The following is a 21,349-nucleotide window of genomic DNA, read 5'->3' as shown; positions in this document are numbered from 1 at the left end:
TCTCTTCTCTTCTCTTCTCTTCTCTTCTCTTCTCTTCTCTTCTCTTCTCTTCTCTTCTCTTCTCTTCTCTTCTCTTCTCTTCTCTTCTCTTCTCTTCTCTTCTCTTCTCTTCTCTTCTCTTCTCTTCTCTTCTCTTCTCTTCTCTTCTCTTCTCTTCTCTTCTCTTCTCTCTCTTCTCTTTTTTTAAGATATAAAAGCCCATTCTCATTAAAACAGGCTCTGGGCAATGGGCCAGATGAGTTCAGCCTTGTCTGTTTCACTGTTGTTGTTTGTTTTTAAACTGAAAACAGGATATCCGCAGGATAACTGAGTTATACACCAAAACTTCACTTTGAAAGTGATCTTTGCTGCTGTCAGTTAATTAGATTCATCTCTGATCCATAGGAAATCTGACAAAACATATGAAGTCTAAAGCACACATGAAAAAATGCCTGGAGCTTGGAGTATCAATGACATCTGTAGACGATGCTGAAACTGAAGAAGCAGGTATGTCAGAATGATTTAATTTAGTTGGAATGGCCTCTGGAGTATGCAAATGACTCAGTGCATTTTCGCATAGTGCCTGGCATGGGAAAATGTATTAAGAGTATTTTGGGCATTTTTTAATTATGAAGCATCTAGCAAACAGGAAGTATAAAAAATAAATCTGATCTGTTTGTCTATAGTATGTTTTTTATGATGCATCAGGAAGAGCTAGAAATAGAAATGTGTCATCTGTCTCATACAAAGTACCAAATATTATCAATTTATGTATGAGGGATGGTAACATTCAGTGAAGTTGCAAGGGGGGGTAGGGTGAATTTTGTTTGTAGGGTGAATTTTGTTTCATTTTCACACGGCAGAATTTGGATATAGAGTTTTAAGGTTTATATATATGAAAAAATACATTTTGAGACTGTTGAGAATGGCTTTATTTAGCCATCACAGATGAAGGTCTTCCAGCGATGGCTCTAGGTGTTCTGGGTGGGGTTGAATGTGACAGAAGAAGTGTGGCATGTGCTTACCGTTTTGATTTGCTATGGCTTTTTCAGAAAACATGGAAGACATGCAGCAGGAGACAGAGAAGAGTAGCAACCTGGCAGGCCTGTCAGCAGAGCATCAGTTTTCTGATGCAGAGGAGTCCGATGGTGAGGATGGTGATGAAAATGATGAAGATGATGAAGATGAGGATGACTTTGATGATACTCAGGGAGACTCAACACCAAAAACTAGATCAAGAAGCACTAGCCCTCAGCCCCCTCAGTTCTCCTCCCTGTCGGTGAACTCAGCTGGGGCATCGCAGGGGGCTTCCCCCGAGGGCTCCCTTTCTGTGGGACACTCCTCCCTCATCAGTTACTTGGTCACTTTACCTAGCATTCAGGTTACTCAGCTTGTAACATCAAGCGACTCCTGTGAAGACTCACAGATGACAGAATATCAGAGGTTTTTCCAGAGTAAGAGCACCGATTCAGAGCCCGACAAAGACAGGTTAGACATACCTAGCTGCATGGATGAGGACTGCATGCTTTCCTTAGACCCCAATTCGTCTCCAAGGGACCTCTCACCTTCCAGTCAGCAGTCATCCCCTGGCTATGATTCTTCACCATATAGAGATAACTCACCAAAGAGGTATTTAATGCCTAAAGGAGATTTGTCACCCAGAAGGCATTTGTCACCCCGGAGAGATATATCACCCATGAGACACCTTTCTCCACGGAAGGAGGCTGTGCTGAGGAGAGAGTTATCACCAAGACGGGACGTTTCACCAAGACGTCACCTATCGCCAAGGAGACCAATGTCACCAGGGAAAGATGCATCTGTTAGAAGAGATTTGTCTCCTAGGCGAGAAAGGAGATACATGGCCTCGGTTAGAGCGACATCTCCCAGGAGGGGCTTATACCATAATCCAGCGTTGCCTATGGGTCAATATTTGCAGTCTGAATCTATTCCAGTGGGTCATTCAGTAAGTATGAAAGAATATTTATTCCTGTTGTCAGAAATGATGTTCCTGCTTAATTTGTGCATGCTATTTTGAAGAACTTTGCCGTTTTGTAGAAAAACAAAGCTTTGAACTTGAGTGGGAAGTCCTGGAGTGAATGCAAGACTTTTGCAATAAACAGGGACCGAGTCAGGATGCTGATTCAGTTAGACACAGTATAGTCAGCCAAAAGGTTGAACCTTCACTTGCTACACATCAGAGTAACTCCATTAACTTCAGTGAAATTAGGCTGGCTTACATTAACTGCCCCATCTTTATCTTTAAATGGCCCAGGAAGCTTACATGGTGTGTGTGGCTTGTTACTGCACTGTAAAACCTTTTACCTCCCAGACTGCCAGATGGAATCAAGCCCAGATCAGGGCTCAAGACCTTGATACTTCAGTATGTTGCCCATCCCTGATGTATTGCTTAATGCAATAAAAACACTAAAGTAAATGGAAATCCTTGGAAAAGCAGGGTGCCCATCTAAAACAGGACCTGTGGCTGGAGTGTAAATAGTATTATTTTGTGACAGGAGCAGACAATTGTTTACCAGCAGAAAGCACCATCACAACTGTCTCTTTTGGCACAGACACCACTGTCTAGGTGGAAAAGAAAGTATACAAAACTTGCACAGCTGCTGTTTGTGCTGTTCTGTTTCAGTAAATAAACTGTCAGAAACTACTGACTTGGTGCTTTTGACAGGCCCTAGCATTCTCAAAGTTCCCTCCACAAATAAATTTGGTCTTTAGACTTAGGAAATGGCCTTACTGTGTGTGCTTTTTTTTTATTTATGTCATACGCTTCCTTCATCATGTTTGCTGCTGCTGCTAGCCTCTCACTGTGTGCCTTTCTGGGCAGTGCGTGGATCCAACTTGGGTGAGCTCTGACAGGCTGCCTCCACATCAGACAGGACTCTCCTGCCCTCCTCTCCATCACCAGTCTTCTTTGCTGTTTGTGTAGTCACAGTTCTTCTCTGTAGGGAAGATCAACTGAACCCTGAGCTTATGAAATAAGTATCTCCAGGGCTCTAGTGCAGATTTCTCTGCTGAGACAAGCAGAGGAGGGTGGGCTTGGGTTGGTTTGTTATTGCAGCTCAGCAGAGGTGGCTGGAAACACAAACAATACTAAGAAGCACTAGCCAGATAGATCCAAAAGTCATCCTGGCTTTTCAGGAGAATTAGGGTAAGTTGCAATATTGAATGAATCTGCACATAAGTGAAAGTAACACAAATCCAAGCAACCTATTGAAGAGCGTCTCTTGTCCTTGGCCAGAGCCTGCTCCATCTCCCTGTCACCAACTGCTTCCTCTAGCAAGATATTCCTGACCTCATCTTAGATGTGATGCCATGGTTTGCACTGTTGCTGGGGAAAGAAGCAGAAGGGGGGGAACTTCCTAAGCTGTCCTTAGGGAAGGGAAGGGTATGTTGAAACCCTGCGCAGTTTCACAGACTTTACAGAGATGAAAGACAATGCAAAGCCAGCCACCAGCCTCACAGACAAAGCAGGGAAGCACAAAAGAAAAGATAAATAACCATCAGTTTAAGAGGCATAATGCCGTGGTATCAAATTGAAGGAATTATGTGGGACACTACAGCTGACATTGTACAGAGAGTTCAAGTTGTAATGTCCTCCATGAGACATTTCCACTGGCATCCTGTAGTGGAGATCTTGGATGTGTGGGGATGCTGGCAAAAGGGTATGGAACAGTCATTCTTTGGCAGTGTGACAGTTCTTGCTGTAATGTTTGCCTTGTGTGTTATACACACCTTCCAGCAAGGCGTTTAGCACATCGTAAGGACTCTTTTAGCACTCTTAGCTCCTTCTTTGGAAATTGCTCTTCACCATACCAGATGGAGTCTTTACACTTACCTTATTTTTGAGGTAGGATCAGACATTTGTCCTACAAGAAAGCAGTGATAAATCAATGGCATGTTGATATTTAGAGAGAAACCCAAAGCTCAGTATAGTCACTGGACCCTGAACGTATGTGTCGCCGGAAGCAGAGCCTGGTCAAATTTAAATGAGGAAATTAGGGATGAGAATGATCATCCAACAAACACTGTGAGGAAGGAAAGATGGATTCTTTATCTCTGTATGTCTTTCTAGGAGATACACTTTAGCCAAACAGAAGTTGAGTTGAAGTGAAATGCATGTTAATGTGTGGGAAGACAGATAACACCTGAGTGTGAAAGCTGTTAGAAAAGAAAAAGGAATAAAGACTTTTTTTCACTTTCAGAGAAGTGAAATCCAGCAAATAAGGACATAATTTGCAACTGCATCACCGATGCAGATGCCAACTTACAGTGCTGCTTTCTGTTTCAGAGTTGCATTGGATTCCTAATGCAATCCTTGCAGAAATTAGAGTGCTTTTGTATTTCTGGTGCCTGAAGTTACCAGGAAAAAAAAAAAAAAAAGAGTTTTATTTCTTCTCCACTGCAATTAATTTACATATTTGCTCTAGACTGTTTGGCCAGCGGTGATCTGGTTCCCCCTCTTGTTTCTTCCCTTTGAATGTTTATGCTCTTTCGTGGTCCTGTGCAGAGAGCTAGTGAAGTGCTCTGGTATTGGAAGTACCGTGTAGAAAGCAGTTGAAATTATTTCTTTAGGAAGTGGAAAAAAGCATGGGAAAATAAACAATAATACAGAATTTTTTGTTTTTTTTTCCTCTGGCAGTTAATAACAAGATTCTGCCTTGCAATAGGATACTCTCTCCAAAGTAGACTAAAGCTAGTGCACCTTTGGCTTTGGCAAGTTAAATTATTATCTGTAGATTGAAAGGCAAATCACCATTACTCTCTAAGGATCTCTCTCAAGATCTTCTCTTCTGTCAATGCCAGAGGTTTTTTTTTCTTCTGAGCAGTCTGGCACTTACCAAAAAGGCTCTGATTCTTCTCTCTAGTTATTTTATCCTAGACCTGGGAGAAGGAGGAGAGATGGGATATTCTGTTCAGTTCAAGTACATCTCTGTTACCCTTTTTAGTTTGGATCAGGAGTGTGCTTTGGAGATGAATGTCTCTATTGTCATATTTATTGTGCTTTGACTCACATTTCAGAGCATTCTTGGAATACGTGAGCTGAATATTATTTTCAGATGACATTAAACTGGAGAATATGCTCAAGGAATGCATCAGGTGTACTTAAACTGTGAGTGGGCATTCAAATGATTAAGAGACTACAGGATTAGTCCAGAGTAACTGTGCCCTCCAACCTGACAATTCATATACTGTGAACATCAGGTTCATCATCAATGGTTGCATTCTGCTCTTGCTTTTCCTCACTTCTAGTATACCCCATTACTTCCTCATATAGACCAGAATTTTTGCCTCTTCTTTAAGTCATGAAGCTGAATTTACCTTGTTGTTAATAAAACATACTTGTTCCTAGCAACTATTTTAGCTTCTAGAAGTTAGTGCATTTTTTTCCCCTTGCCAGTTTTCACAAGCAGTTTCTGAAAATAAGAAGTTACTGTAGTGTGCTTTATTGATAATGGCGAGGCCAGACTGTTTTCAGTGGTGAGTGGAGACAGGACAAGGGGAAACGGCTGGAAACTGCAGCATAGGAAGTTCCGCACAAATGTGCGCAAGAACTTCTTTACAGTGAGGTGACGGAGCACTGGCACAGGCTGCCCAGGGAGGTGGTGGAGTCTCCTTCTCTGGAGATGTTCAAGACCTGCCTGGATGCCTACCTGTGCGACCTACTGTAGGGAACCTGCTTTGGCAGGGGGGTTGGACTCCATGATCTCTGGAGGTCCCTTCCAACCCCTACAATTCTGTGATTCTGTGATTCTGTGATATGAGTTTACCTGCTTAAGTTGCTTTTCTCTTTCCTTCGTTTTGATGTCTGAAGCCTGATCTATTCAGAAGGGCTGAAGGGAATTAGGCATCACTGCTAGAAAATCATTATGACCCAAGATCCTTTGATCATCCTAGACATATGGATATTAAATCCCTTCCTGAACTCTGAATACTGTATCGTCTTGAGTGAAATACATTCCTGTAAAGAAAGCTAGCATAAAAATCCTAAAGGTGAACTGTAAATAGGTCCACGTATGTGCATGTTGTCTGCAATAGTGCATTCTCAGTAGGACTACAAATTGACTTGATCCTGAAACTGAAGTCCACATGGATTTTTAGTCACTGTATTAAGTATCTGTCTTTTAGAAGGCACATGGAAATTATGTTCCTCTGTAATTGAATTTCCCCATTGAGTTCATTATTTTTTGTTTTTTAACTTTAAAAAGTCACAAGTACTTAAAGATATGGTAATCACAGTGATTTTTTTTCACCTGTCATCTTTTTGCAAGCTGTGGTCTGAGGGGATCTGGGGCTGCCAGGCTTTGAAATGTGATCTTCCTCTTAATTCCCTATAGTCTGTTTTGGATAATGTACCAGATACACGGTAAACCCTGGCTTGTCCATTAAGGCATTCTGGGATATGTGTGAAGTTGGCTATGACTTTGCACTGGGGTGTGTTGTGGAAGTCTAGCTTTATGACCAGGCTAATAAGTTTATTGCAAAGCTCCTAAAACTGTTTGGAAAATTATGTATCACCTGGAGTTGGAGGGAAATATGCTTACCTGCTACAAATGAGAACTATTAGAAAATGAAATGGGTCCCCTATGCCTGACAAAGAGAGGAACTCATCTCACTGAAATTATAGGAATCCATTCTGAGTATATAACAAAAAAACAGTGACCTTCTGCACTGCAGTCAGTGATGGAATCTAATACTGTAAACAGAATCAAGTCTTTGGGTTTCCAGGATATTTGCTAAAAGGAGAGAAATCTTCTAATATTCAGTCTCTTCCCTATGAATGTGCATGTGTGTATGACAATGCTAGATATCTGTAAAGGATGTATTAATAGGATGAAAGGTACAACCACTTCAAAACTCATCTGCCAGAGTTAGAGAAAGATAATCCTGTGTGTGCTCAGCCAAGCTTGGAAGGCATCCAGTGGACATGCACACACTGTCACTGTCTATGTAAAAATTAAGCATGAGAGACATATACTGGGTGATAGCGCTGATGTTGGGGCATGTAGCAGTTTCTATCATGTTAGCCACCTCTATCTGACAAGGACAGGCAGACCTCCTACTTCCTTTTGAAACCGTGGCAGAGTACAATGCAAAGCCAGTGTCCTTCTCGATTAGAGATTTGAGTGTGACTAGGTTTGTTCTTCTGCGAGTTTCACTCCTTTTCGTTTGGTTGCTTTTGCTCTATTTCTCTTGGCCCAGATTCACATTAGATGCATTAATGATAAATGTCATGGTTTAGGAAACAGACAAGAGGACGGCATGACTGAGAAATGGGTTGACAGAGGAAAGATGGGGAAAAAAAAGGGGGCAAGCAACTGTGCAGTGGTGAGGTTAGCGATAGGAAGGACTGACAGAGTAGGTGAACTATGTCTTGTGGCTTGGCAACTCGTTTATTCTGTAAATTTTTCCCCATTCAGCAGTACAGCGTGCTGTCACTGTGCTTTCTTATGGCAGTTTCTCTTTTATGAGACTTGAGTGTCTCACTTTCTGAATAGGAAAATTCCCATAATTAGATTATTCTCAGAATAATAACATCATTTAAGTTTGAGTCTGATGATTATGGGTCACCCTTCCTGTCTCAGCGTTGATTTATATTAAACAGGACAAAGCATCTGAGCACAGTCAGATTCAGCCGCTGGGTAGCACAGAAACTGAATCTTTAATTGCCCCCTAAACCCATTCCCCAGGATGGGATCAAGAGGTTGCTTAATGCCTTGGAAACTAGGATTTCCCAGCAGTGAATTGCTGCCACTGTGGCACATTGGCATGTAGCAGCACAGTCCCCAGCTGCTGCACAGGGACTTGGGGTGGTGGCACAGCTCTGGGGCGACCAGTAGGTGTTTGATCCATTTGCAGAGCAGAGATGGGTAATTTTGTTCGTTTAATTTCCTATGGGTGTTCCTGTATATTGTGACCACATCCCACGTACAATTATGAAAATGTCATCCTGCACTTGTGTCATCGTTGTTTCGCTGTTTGACAATAAATGCTACTTAATCATCAAGCAGAAAATAAAATGTAAAAGTTAAGAATGAAAAAGGAGAAATCCATAAGCCCAAGATGTGTTTAATACTGAGTGAAGATGGGGCTATTCATTTTATCAAGAGAGAAACTAATAGGAAGACACTGAAAAATTCAGTACAGTGTGATTTTTTACTACCCATTACAAAATCCCTCCTTCTTCTCAGTCCCCTTAAGAGTGAGTGAGTGTCCCCACTACAGAATCATCACTTTCACTCACAGTTAATGCCTGCTCTCTTGTTATTATTTATTGTTTATGCTACAGATAGGCCAAAACGATGTTCCATTGTGTTAATGACATGAGAACTCGAGTTCTTTGCACAGAGGTGTTTGAACTTCCCTGGAAATACTCATCCTCTTTAGTCAGTGAGGTGGGTGGGAAGTAGGGGGACGAAATGCCTTCTCTGGGGTTTCAGAGCACGATCTTTCTGCAGACAGAATGCTTGTACATGCAGTAAGGATTTTCCAATACTGATGGCAGGCAGGGAGCATTCCAGTGTGCATTTCTCTGCAGCAAAGCCCCAATACCCAGTGCAGGCTGCCAACACCAGTATAATTTGCACAATTTGCCAAAACAGAGGGTAAGATGGATGTCCTGGCCAAATGTGTCCTGGAGAATGAAACTCTATCTACCCCACATGCTCTCTGCAGTTTCAGTTGAATATAATACTCTTCACTTCCTGACCTAAATTGCCGCATTGTGTTGCTGAACACTTAACTAGCTGCTGCATTTCACCTCAGAGGCAAGAGCCCTGTAGGGCTGAGCCAAGCAAAACCTCCTATGTAGTTTGGATAAGTAATTAGTGGAGTTCTCCAAATGCTTTGGGATCCATCTGGATGAAAGGTGCTGCATGAACAGGAGGCCACGCTGCAGAGGAGAGCAGGCAGGTGGTTTGGCAGCTTGACAAGAATTTGCTTGCGCTGATGTTTCTGTTGTTGTTTCTTTGTTACAGAGGAAGGGGTTGTCTCAGGGGCCTTACTTCGGCTTGTATGGAGAAAAAGGAGCTATGGAGCACCACAGGCCTAGCTTGTTCCCTGAAGGTCCGAGCGATTATGTCTTCAGCCACCTTCCACTACACTCCCAGCAGCAGATCCGAGCACCCATCCCCATGATGCCAATCGGGGGCATCCAGATGGTCCACTCAGTACCTGCAGCCCTTTCAGGTTTACATCCTCCGTCCACTCTGGCCCTGCAGAGGGAGGGCTCTGAGGAGAAGCAAAGAGGACCGACAGAAACCCTCACTCAAGAGTCACGCGGTGTTTCCAAGCACCACGAGAAGCGTACCTCTCCGCACAGCTTGCACCCCACCGCTCCCCCCAGCACATCCTCCTCCCCGTTGCTGTTGCTGACACAGAGCACTTCCGAGGACAGTATAATAGCGACGGAGAAGGAGCAGGAGGAGAACATACAGACTTGTACGAAAGCCATAGCCTCCCTTCGAATCGCCACAGAAGAAGCTGCTCTGCATGGGGCGGAGCAGCCACAGAGGCCCTCTGAGCCTCACCAGAAACCCTCAGAAAGTGCACATTTTAGCATTAAACACTTTAGTGGATCTGAGCCGGGCCAGGCCTGTGCCTCAGCCACCCATCCTGACTTGCACGGTGATGAACAGGACAGTTTTGGTACATCACAGACTGCACTAGCCCATCCCACCTTTTACAGCAAGAGCTTTGTGGACATTCGACAGCTGGGCTTTCACAGCAGGAGCGAGCCCCCGTCAAGCACACAGGAAAGAAAAGATTTGTCGTCTGAGAAGAGCAAGCCACATTGATCTGAGATGCATGGAGACTTTCACCCATACATTTACCCCACTTTTTTTTCTAGCGATAGAAGAAGTATTCAACTTTACAGCATGCCTGTTCTAAGTTACAGTAGTTTGCTATTATATATACTTTTGTTATATCAAAAGAATTAGATAAAATAACAAGTCATCATGAACCTGACCAAAACTAAATTTGAAATTCTTATTGGGTCTGGTACTTTTAAATTGTACAGATGTTTGTGCCTTTTCTTTACTTTGCTTATATTCTTATAAGCATTTTTTTAGCAGTAATTTGTACATATTTTAGAATTTGTGTATCTGCTTTGTAATAAATGTAATTTCTTTCCTTTTTTGGACACTTGGATCTAAATGATGTAAAGCAAAACAGCATCAATATATGTGAGGTTGCACTAAAACATATTTTTATATTGATTAAAACTGAACAGCTTTTATGTACAGCTCTGATTCTGTAATACTAATATTTATTTACTTTGTTTCATAAATTGTAAATTTTTTTCTTAATGTTGTGGATTGCTTTTCTATGTGAAGCATGGGATTTACTGTTGCGTAATTAGAACAAAATGTATATTGTAAAACAAGATATTTAAACTAGAGTATCTTATCTTATTCTGCACTTATGCATTAGTTAAAAAAAAAAAAAGATAAAGGATGTATCAGTCAGTTCTTAACTCTTGTAATTTTTTTTGTCTCTTGTTTGCTGGATTGACTATAACTTAAGTGCTGATTGTGATTTTAAACTGATAGTACCGTAAAGCATTAAAGTAAAACAATGTGCTATTGTGAGTTTTTTCAAAGCTTTATAAAACAGTTATAAATATATTAAAAGTATTTGGTCTTATGTGAACATGTTGATCTAGATGCTCCTTTTAAAAGCTATGGGAAAACATTCCACCCCATGTAGATACGTACAAGTGCATCATCAGTGCCGGCTGCACAGCCCACCCGCAGGTGGGGCACCGCTGGCTCCCAGGTAGGCGGGTGGTCACACCTGGCACGGCCTGCTGCTCCCTCCCCAGAAGCAGGGTTGTGAGGTCCCTATGGCCGCACCGGTCTGGGCTGGAAGCTGGGCCATACAGAGCCACAGCAGTCCCTGGGTTATGAGGGCCTGCCGTGCCTCTGCCCAAGCTGAGCGTGGAGGTTAGGGGTCACGCAGAAGTGCCCCAGCATGTGAGCTCGGAGGGGAGCAGAAGACATTTCCTCACACCTGAACACCAGCAGCTGGTTACTCCCTGTGAGGGGAGTCTCCCCGTCCCGCAGATGGAGGAGCAGGATGCACTTCCAGCTAGGCAGAGGGCACTGGCATCTTCAAGAAGCAGATTAATGGGCAAGAAAGTCACAGTCTTCCAGAGCAGGGTCTCCATCTGGGTGAGCTTTGTTCCAGAGGGAAGTCAGTAGGAGCCTGGGCTTGTGGTGGATTCCCACTACCACCAGCAGCATGTGCCTGTGCGCACACACTCACTCACACACACTTTCACACACACACACAAAAGAAACCAACAATCCGGATTATATTTTGTGCTATTTAGTGAATTATAATTCTGTGAAACCAAGTTTGTATATTGACTTACAATACATTTAAGGAGTGTTCTTTAAAAAGAAATAAATATACAATTACATGCACAAGGTGTCTAGTTTTCATGTGTTCTTTCCATTTTCCAGGTTTATTGGTGTTCCAGCACATTGCTGGAAAGTTTTGTTCAGAAGAGCTACTTTCCTGTATGAGGAGCACCCTTAGCTGTGTGAGTAAAAGTGTGGATCACGTTCTGGCCGCATCAGATAGTATCAATCTGTTTCCCCATTAATACCATGTGGGGGCAGAACCACAGCTGGTACACTGTCATGATTCTAGAACTATGGCATATGACTAGCGGAACACTGTAATGGGCTGCAACCAGTTGTAACCATTAAAGGTTGCTTTCCCGTCTCCATCAGCGTGTTCCTACCTTTATTCAGATCATTTTGGTAAGGCTGCCAAGATAAGTGCATGCCAGAAAGCTGGCTCATATCAGGCTGTTGAGAAGAGAAGCAGCTTATGTTGGAGGCAGTGGCTTGTTGGATCGTGCTTCCTTTACAAAAAGAAAGAAATAAAGCAGCCAATTACACATTTTAAATAAACATGTCCTATCTGATAAAAAACTTCTCCTCCTTGGCTGCATGACTGTATTAAGAACAAAATGCTTCACACAGTGATCAGCTAATCAGGTAATCATAGATATCTTATTAAAAGGGAATCAAGCAAATTCCCTGATGGCAAATGATCCATTAACAATGCCTTTATAAGCAACCCCCTTACTGTGGGAGTTACTGTTGGCTTGTTTGATTATTTTAATTAATTTGCAGCTGCAATTTACCATCCAGCTTTTCAGCCTTGGGGCATTTTTTAAAATATAATCATTGAACAAATATCACTGAAATTACATGTGATATTTTTGGGTTACAGTGGAGCAACCCTGAAGAGGTCTCAGGTATTTATAATCTTCTATTTTCTTAATGAAGTAATGTTTATATAGGGCTTTGAAAAAACATTCTCATGCAACTCCTAAGCATTGATTGTGACCACTTTCCATGCTCTAGAAGGGATGTGGAGGAGAAAGGCAAATACATCCAAAAATGTTTTCATAGGCATGAGCAGTTTTCAGAGCTGTCACAGTGGGTACAGCACCCAGGACTGACTGCAGAGTATTTTGTGAGTGCTCTGCCTGCTCTGAGCCACCAGTGGGGGTGACGGTGTGGGGCTGTATTTGTGTGCTGCAGTGTGGAGTTATCACACCTTGTAAGTTTGGGCTCAATGCTATGGTAGCTCCCAGTTGGGGCCATGTGCACTGGTGGCTGTTCTGAGGGTCCTGGGGAAGAGGCTTCTCAAAAAACTGGCTGTGGTGGGAGTACATAAGTCTGATGGGAACATCATGAGTGCTGTGACATGCTCTCAGTTTCCAGAGGCTGAGTTCCCAAGCACGGCTGGTACCACTGCAGGTAGGTGACCTGTTAGTTGGTTTAAGCAACAGCCTCTTCTCGTCCTCAGCAGCCATTAGTTTGCCATGGCTAGCTCATGTGTGACAGAGAGATGGGACCAAGAAGAGCAGTTCTGAGATCTCTGATGTAAAAGTTAGTGCTATCTAAGGGATGAGAAGATAAGGGATTGAACAGCATACTCCAGAAAACTGCAGAGCCTAATGAGGAATTTTATATGCAATATGTTATGGAATTTCTAACTTGGGAATATAATTACCTATTACATTTTTCAAGGAGGTTATAATTTTCTATGAAGATCCTTATGTCTCTTCAGTAAAGCACAAGGGAGATGCAGATGCTCTGGCAAGTGCTTCTTAATCCTTTTTCACAGAATACTGTAACCAGAGTCACTTTAGCATCCATTTGCATCAGCAAAACAGAAAGCATGTTGGTCTCACATAGCTGCCTGCACAATCATTTTATGAAACTTCACATTCTGACTCTAACACGTGTTAAATACCTTTGTGTGGAGTTGCCCATTGTAGGACACACTGAGTAAGACTTAGCACCAATAAAGGACACAATTAACTTAGTCAAGCCCGAAGTGGATTCAAGTTACTTAGGTACAAAAACTTCACTCCAAGAATGCTGGAGACTGCTCTCGTTTAACTCCAGTGACACCCAAACTTACCAGGTGCCTCCTTACTCGAGCCTGTTTCCTTGACTTCTGTGTTTGGACACAAGCTGAACTTCTTAGATCTACTTCAGTCCAAGATTGAGCCTGGGCCCCAGAAAATACACCCTTTGCCTAGATCCTCCAAAGGGACCTGCCCTACTGAAGTGGGTCTTTGAAAATACCTCATGTGTCAAAATGCATCTCCCTGATAAATTACACTTATGGCAAGCAGTCACACCTCTTCAGATTAGCCTAATTGGTCTCCCTAACTGGCTATCTAAAAATAAAAAATCTGCCTTTAAACCCCTCCCTTGCTAACTGTAACACACCATTCCCCTGGGAGACTGCGATAAGTACCACACAAGGTGTAGAAGAGCCTTTACTTTCCTGTTGAAATTCTGTTATTGTGAAGCAAGAAATTAAAGAGTCATTGGCTCAGCAAGATTGCAGCGCGTGATCCCCCGGAGTAAACCTGTGTCAAGAGGTGTACTTAAAGTGGCAGCCTGCATGGGAAAGAGGGAGTTTTCTGGAGGTCTAATAAATAGAGTGATGTGGCAGAGGCTTTGAAGGACAGGGTCTGAACTCATGCACTTCCCTGCTTGCAGCCTTCTAAAACAGCTTTAAGAGTGCTATTTCCAACATGCTTCTTGCTTAGTGCCCATCTCTTTTCCAAGGTGGCAGAACCTCCAATAGAAGAAGGCCAGATGTCAGACTCACAGCTCTGGGCTTTAGAATGAGAACCAAGTCCCTAAAGGTTAGATGCTACAGAACTTGACTCTGTTACTGCTTTTTGACCTAAATGGTTCAGGGAGAACAAGTCTTATTGATTTAGTAGCTTACACAGTGGAACAAGCCAATGGGATTTATCCTTTAAAGTCATTTAGCCACCTATGAAAATTCCAATCAATATTCTCAGAAGAATGTCCTTAAAGTAAATACAGGATATTCAATGAAGAGCCTAAACAGCACATCATATATTGCAGTTTAGCTACTACGTCTTTTCTTTTTTGAGTTAAACTGCCTGCATGAAAAAATCAGCTGTCTATATACTAATTGAGTACATTACTGTGATGATGTTCCCCTGCCCTTTTCTCATATACAGATCACATATGCTAAACATGAGCTCTGAACATGAGCCTGCAGCTCAATTTAAGATGAAAATGCTGGATAGTTTGCCTTGTTCTGTGATTATTCTTTGGGGTTTTACATGCTGCGCATCTGTCACTTGTGTTTGCGTGATTTTTAGTATACCTGCTTTTAACTGGATTAGGCACACCCTGCAACACTAGGAATGTGGGAAACATCTCGTGGAACACTTGGCTACATGAAACATGTGAAGTTGATTTGTTGCATGGCTTTGTTTGTTTAGTTGGTTTTTTCCCCCAAATAATTGTGTTTGGGGAGAATAACATTTTAAGTGTTTCTTTCATGTTGTGAGTATAGAAGTGTTCTGCACATACAGTTCATGGGTGCAAAGTTTTATAGATATACACTAGATGTGACTGAATTTAAGCAAGAGATAAATGTCTCTGCCTTTATACAAGATGATCCTGAGATTCACCCCAAGGAGGCTGGGCTGGATTGATCCTTGCCAGGAGCAGCCCTCTGCAGTGACCATGAGCCACTGTATCTCTATAAAGGATGTACTCGGGCACTGATGGCACTTCACTAGACATCATGCCTTGGTGTCATTTTCCCTGCAGTCGAAGGAAAGAGGAATGGCCTCCTGTTGTGCTGTGTATTGCTGTATAATTCTCTCCAGTCACATAAAAGTGAGAGGCAAGCTCCTCATCTGAGGTGCATCAGGCCACCTCTGGAGCAGACAAGGGACTCAGCACACGTAAAACTGCAAGGACCATTCAAACACACCAATAACCTGCACAAGCTCATCTGCTTGCAGAGTGAGATGCCAGCTGGTGAGAGCAGAAAACAATTTCTGCTCTAGTGGGCTTCTTTGTTTTTCTGCATTGTATGAATATTCATTCTGAAGCTGACAGGAGGAGGGGAGCTTGATCAGCAGCAGCAGGCTTGATCAAAAACAAAAACAATATTACCACATAAACTGCCTTTTCGCATTCTTTCCTGGTGAGTGACATCTCCTCACTGACAGGAGGATTGCTAAGCAAGGCAAGCACTATGAATATGTATGGTGGTGTGCAGTGCCCAACAGACACCCAGCAAGATGGGGGCAGATTTGGTCTCATGCTGGAGAACAGAGTTTCCTTTCCCTCCCTTCCAACAGAATACATAAGAAGAGGCTGACACCATGCCATAGAAACTAATGGAGTTTCCACATTCATTTTAACAGCAGGAGATTTGGTCTCTGAAGGCTTGTTTCCATGAGGTGATGAGAAATCTTGCTGCTAACATTTCAGGGATGTCAGAGCACTTGGCGGGTTGCCGGCTCAACTTCTATCCTTCCCATCTGCTCCTGGAGCAGCAAAGGTCTTCACCCGGCTCAGCCCCACTCTACTGAGGCCAGGGGCTGGGCAGGAACTGGGCTCTCTGTACTCTGAGTGCTGGTGTCCCGAATTCCATGCTCATGTTGGCATTGGCCCTCTGAGCAGGGGCATATCCTGGTCTGCAAATCCTAGGGGATGGCCTGCTTGCTTAATTCCTCAATAGATGCATGTGATCTTCAATGAGGTATTTCAAAAGAACAAATATTTCACCAGCCAGGTTTTCTGAAAAACTTGGCTGCTCCATAGAGGCACTCAGATGAAGTGGTCAGATTTTTCAAATATGCTGAGCACTTGTTCTCAGGAGAAACTGCTGGATTCTGGGCACATTGGAAAAGCTGGCCCTTAAAAACTTCTTAATGACGTCTGGCACCTCACCTCCATTTGTTACTTCTTACAATCGTACTTCTCATCACAACATCCCTATTAAGAAGGAGAGAGGGGGAAAGGAAGGAAGAGTGGAAGACAGGGAAGGGAAGGGAAGGGAAGGGAAGGGAAGGGAAGGGAAGGGAAGGGAGAAAATGAATGTAGTAATGAGCACATTTTCATGGCTCGAAGAGCTCGCTCCCTTTTACTGCCAGGAAAAATGGAAATGATAAAGTGGAGACTTTGACCAGTTTTTTGACAAAGTGTTTCTTTTTCCTCTCAATTTCATATTTCTTTATTACAGTTTAGCAGTTCAATGTGGGATTGGTGTAGAAAGATATTTTGGACTCATATCTTGAAATTTTGTTTGGACAGTCAGGAGAGAGGGGACTTCTAACAAAAAGAAAGAAGAAGAAAGTCAAAGACACGGTGTGGTTCAGGGAGCAGTCTTTCTCTGGCAGAAGATGAGCTAAATAGCCTAATAGTTTTTTCCATCTGTATTTCCTATCATCTCACTGCGAGCAGAAGGAATTCAGATCCTGCTGATTTCTCTGGTGGGGGGTGGAGGAGGCTGCCTGCTCCATTGCTTAGCATGGGCAGAAGGGAAAGCTGAGGAGAACACTTCCACTGCCTTACCCCTGCTCTGTGGGATTCCACCAAACATCTTTGCTGACTCTTTGCAGTGCTGGATCACCGCCAGGCTGCAAGAAAGAAGGATCAGCCACTGTCTAGAGCACTGCCCTGCGCTAACCCACTGGATTTCCATGCTGAGATCCAAGGGAGAGTTTAATGCTGCTTTAAGCAGCCTAAGTGTTGGCTGGGCTCTCTGTAGCTGCTACCGCGCAGCTGTGTGCTGGCTCAGCCTGTGCCAGGTAAGCAGTGGGTGGGTCTCGCTGCTTAGGCAGCCTCATGGGCAGAGCTCAGCAGGATCAAGGCTGGTGTGGGCTCTGCTTGCAGAGGATGTGCTTCTTCAGCTCTGCTGGCCGGTTGGTGCCCCGTGAGGAGAACTTGGAAATGCTGTGCCCTTCACCTCACAAAGTTTCCTGGCTCTCGCAGTCTGATTTTCCAGGAAAGGGTACAATCTAAACCCTCCAATGATTTGGTTAGCTGTTCTTCTTAAAATTAAGGGATTCAAAATAATGCCAGTAGTGCCAAATTGCTACCCATGCCCTGGAGGAATAGGAGGCAGGAGCCAAAAATGTGTTGTCACAATGCACATTACCTGAAAATTTCACCAAATTAAAAAGGGCTGTGAAGAAGTGACTCCCAAACTATTTTAAAAAGGTAAGGAGAGATTCTTTTCCCCCCCTTTTGGCCTGTTCATTTCAGAAACATCAGCAGTGACGATGATTTAGTCATCTGTATTCTGCGTGCATTAATGGAATGCCAGCTCTTGATTTTATACACAAGTTTCTTGATAGACTGCCTATTTCAGCAGAAATTACTGTTGTCAGCTCAGTGTTCGGGGTGTTAAAATCATCAGTGTCACAATGTTCTAAATAGGCAATGTAAAATGTCACATCCAAAGAGAAGAACACAGAGGGTGTGACATTTTCCAAAAATTCCCTGTATTTCAAATGCTATAGAATCTGCAGCAAAAGGAATGAGGGGATGGAGGCGGGGGAGGGGGAAAGGGGGAGAGGAGACCTTTCTGTATTGTAACGACTGAAAAGCTACAATAGAGTTTGAAGGTGCAAATAAGGCTATAACAAAACATGAGTGTGCATGCTTTCAACACCAAAATGACTTACTGGCTGCTAATTAAATCTCACTGCAAATGGGATTTCTTTTTTATTTTTGATGGAAAAAGTGGTTTTATTACATTTACTTGGCTGACAGCCAGGAATACAGCTCAATACAAATCTAGCAAAGTTAAAGGCCTTCTGCAGCAACATATGGCTTGTTTGGGAAGTATGAGTCATAAATGGAACCAGATGCAAAAAAAAATATAGCTGTAAGAAGGTAGCAACTGTCCTCAGGCAGATGCCGATAGTGTTATTTCTGATATTTCCACCTCATGAAAAATGTACATGTGCATATTAGTGAGCATTTTTTTTCCACCACGGGAGTGTTTCAGAGGCCTCAGATAGCATGGGTCCACCCACTTTTCTCCTATCAATGGTTAATACCTTCCACAAGCTGTTTTATCTGACTCCTTATAACAGGACTTCCAGAGATGCCAGTTTCTCTCCTGGTTTCAATGTATGTCTTAATGTAAGTCTATGTGAGACTCCCAGGTGCCAACCCCAGGTGGCCTTTAGGCACACAGGGCCACTACTGGCAGGTAGGACTGACCTTCATTTGATTCTCTATGCCCTGTGGAAACATAGGCTGACAGAAGCCTGTCCTTGTACAGGAAGAAGCTTCTGTGGTGGATGCCTCATCACCACACCTACATGTATCTGTGAGCATGGCATGCATGTGACCACTTGTGGATGCACAGGTTGGACTGGATGCCAAAAGAAATGCCAGCTGCCATGGGTAGAGGAGTAATAAGGGACAATCTTCTGCCAAGAGCTCCAACTACCTGTAGTGAGGCAACGGGTAAACAGAGGAGGATGGGAACAGTTAGTTGCAGAGGGTGTGGGCAGACTGGGGTATTTCTTCACCATTAGTAAGGCTGCCTGCTCTTTCCCCTTAGGCTACTGACGTTGCTGCCTTGTGAACCCACAGCATACATGTGCCTTTAGTTCAGAGGCCTATAACTTTTTTGGAGTTTGGCTCCTGAACCCCAAACACCATTTTATTTCTGTCAGAGCCCTGTGCCTGTTATCTGTCTCCTAATTCTTCCAGCCCTTTGCTCTCTGTTTACCAGGTAAGATGTCAAGGACTTTGTCAGAAATTCAAGATCCTCTTCCTTCTCATACAGAATCTCCTCTTACAGAGGTAAGACAGATGCTCTGCAGTTCTCTGCTAGGCAAATCCTAACTACACCTCATCACAAAAGAAATGATCTTATGTTCTCAAGTGCTGTAGAATAAAATGACTGGGTACTTAAACAGTGCCATAAACCTATCAGTACAAGCAGTGTAGGCACAGTGTAAGCCACAGCAGTCAATAGGTTGGGCTCTAAGTCACTCGTGTCCAGTGGTGGATACCAGGGCACAAAGGCAGAGTAAATCTTCCAGAAAGGCACTGCCCAGCATCAGGCCTCCTCCCTGCCTCAATCCTTGCACCCGTAGCACATGGAACGTTGACATGGTCTAGGACATCATGCAGCTCAGCCCTGCTGCATATCCTTGCAGGCAGAAACATGCCAGGTTGTTGGCAAAGTTCTTGCAGATATTGTGAGGCATCTGATTTATGCAGTGGCTTCTTTCAGCAAGATGTAGAAGAGCTGCCCAGGGCCCTGCTCATATCCTCCAGCTGGGAAGCTCAGCACTTGAAGCATAGATTGAACCACTACCCTCTTCTTGCCAGGGTTTTTTTAATTTAGAAAAAGGCTACTGTATTAACCAAGGAGTTCTCAGATCCTACAGATCTCACACTGTCTGATCCATAAAGCTTAGCGTGTCACCTGCCTCTCAGTGGAAATACATTTGTAGTCCTTGTCTGTGACCACAGCCCATCCAAATTGTCCAGCCACATAGTCATACCAACTCCAGTCTCTTTCTGTTGTTTAAGCTCTTTCTCAGCTATACTGGGAAGCTACTCATAAGAACAGCCTGGCTTAGCTGAAGAAAGGGAACAGGTTCAGCTTATAACTCGGCAGTATGTTTTCTTCCTCCTTATCAGAGTGAAAAGTTGAAGTACAGGCAAGCATTATCTCCCAGGCCTTGCATTACTCTGTACACACAATCCTTCACATTTTAGGAATTCAGTGCAGCTGAGTTGGAAATGTTATTTCCTTCTTTCGCATGTTGCTTCTGCTGGCATCTAGGATTCTAATGATAGAGGAGACATGGCTATCAGTAATTCTGTGGAGGTACCAGAGAAGGTGGTACCAGAGACTGAGGCTAAGGAGAGAATTGCTATTTTGGTTGTTGCATGCATACAAATCCTCTGGGAATGTAGAAGAAAGCTCAGGAGACTGAACAGCCTCTGGAGTGAATCAGAATCTATCGCCTTAGTGGGGGAACCCGGAGCTCGGTTGGATGACTAGACATGGATAAAGTTTAAGCCTGTTTGAAAAAACCACCCCTATAGCACACAGTGCTACTTAAAGGCAACTAGATTTTGCAATCCTTGCTCATGCTGATGACATCAATGGGATTACTTAACTGAATGGGTGTTTATTAACATTAATAAGGGCTATGCTATGTGGCATTAAATGCACCCCAGTTGGGGTAGGGGTTGAGGAGTTCATACTTGTGACTAATTCTTGGTGCTTGCTCAGAACGGGGAGTGCCAGAAAAGGAGCTCCCAATTCCTGGGGGAAAGGGTTTACTTTCTGTGCATTAATCCTACTTGCCTTGCTCATTGTAAAGGAAAAACTGAGTTCTGCAGCATGCTCTACAAACGCTTCCTACCTCAGGAAAAGATGTGGGAGTTTTTGTGTTCGAATGCTCCATAAGAAGAAAAGGCTGGGAGGATGGAAAAACTGTTTCTCTGTTCAAAACTCCCACAGAGAGAAATTTCAGAGGGGGGTGGTCCTACAAAGCTGAAGGCATGCCCTTAAATTTACACACCCGGAGGCCTCATTGATGAAACATATTCAAAATCATTGTACAATCTGTGCCTTAACTTGTAAGTTCTTTCAGTCAGAGATTTTGTCTGCCTTTTTGGCCAAGATATTGTTTCAGACAGTGAATCTTTCCAAGGACAACACTCGTGTCAGTGGAATGGGTAATCCTATTTCAATAGCACAAGAAACCTGATGGCTGTTTCCACACTCTGAGATAGATAACCCTTCACCATATGCTAGAGGTAAAATTTCCTCTCTGAGCATGCATCCTGGCCCTGTGGGGAGATATGAGCCAGTGGATGGCTTGGGAACAGTCAGCAGACCTCCAGAGTGACTCCTATCTGCTAGTGGAAATCCTACAACACAACTATCTCAATTTAACTCAGCAGAGGATTTGATTCTTAACTGTGCATGGTTTTGATGAGCAGCTGGTGAAAAGAGCTGCCTTGAGCTGAGTTTTTCTTTGACTTTC

At 43.3% G+C, this 21,349-nt stretch overlaps 1 protein-coding gene across 2 annotated transcripts in view; it reads left to right on the top strand.

The window, feature by feature from the left end:
- HIVEP2 (HIVEP zinc finger 2) overlaps positions 1-11,420 on the top strand; it is a 96,529-nt gene extending 85,109 nt beyond the window's left edge. For both annotated transcript variants that reach the window (XM_042813379.1, XM_042813369.1), the window contains 3 exons: positions 385-486; positions 1,032-1,942; positions 8,970-11,420. In XM_042813379.1, coding sequence (XP_042669313.1) covers positions 385-486; positions 1,032-1,942; positions 8,970-9,788 — 1,832 coding nt within the window. In that variant the 3' untranslated portion in view covers positions 9,789-11,420. The remainder of the gene's footprint in view (positions 1-384; positions 487-1,031; positions 1,943-8,969) is intronic.
- Positions 11,421-21,349: the final 9,929 nt, after the last annotated feature.

This window comes from Centrocercus urophasianus, unplaced genomic scaffold (assembly GCF_019232065.1).
Source record: "Centrocercus urophasianus isolate 14NV4802_14NV808 unplaced genomic scaffold, USGS_Curo_1.0 seq_10, whole genome shotgun sequence".
In the NCBI taxonomy this organism is placed as follows: Eukaryota; Metazoa; Chordata; class Aves; order Galliformes; family Phasianidae; genus Centrocercus; species Centrocercus urophasianus.
This window is presented reverse-complemented; position numbering and strand designations above follow the sequence as displayed.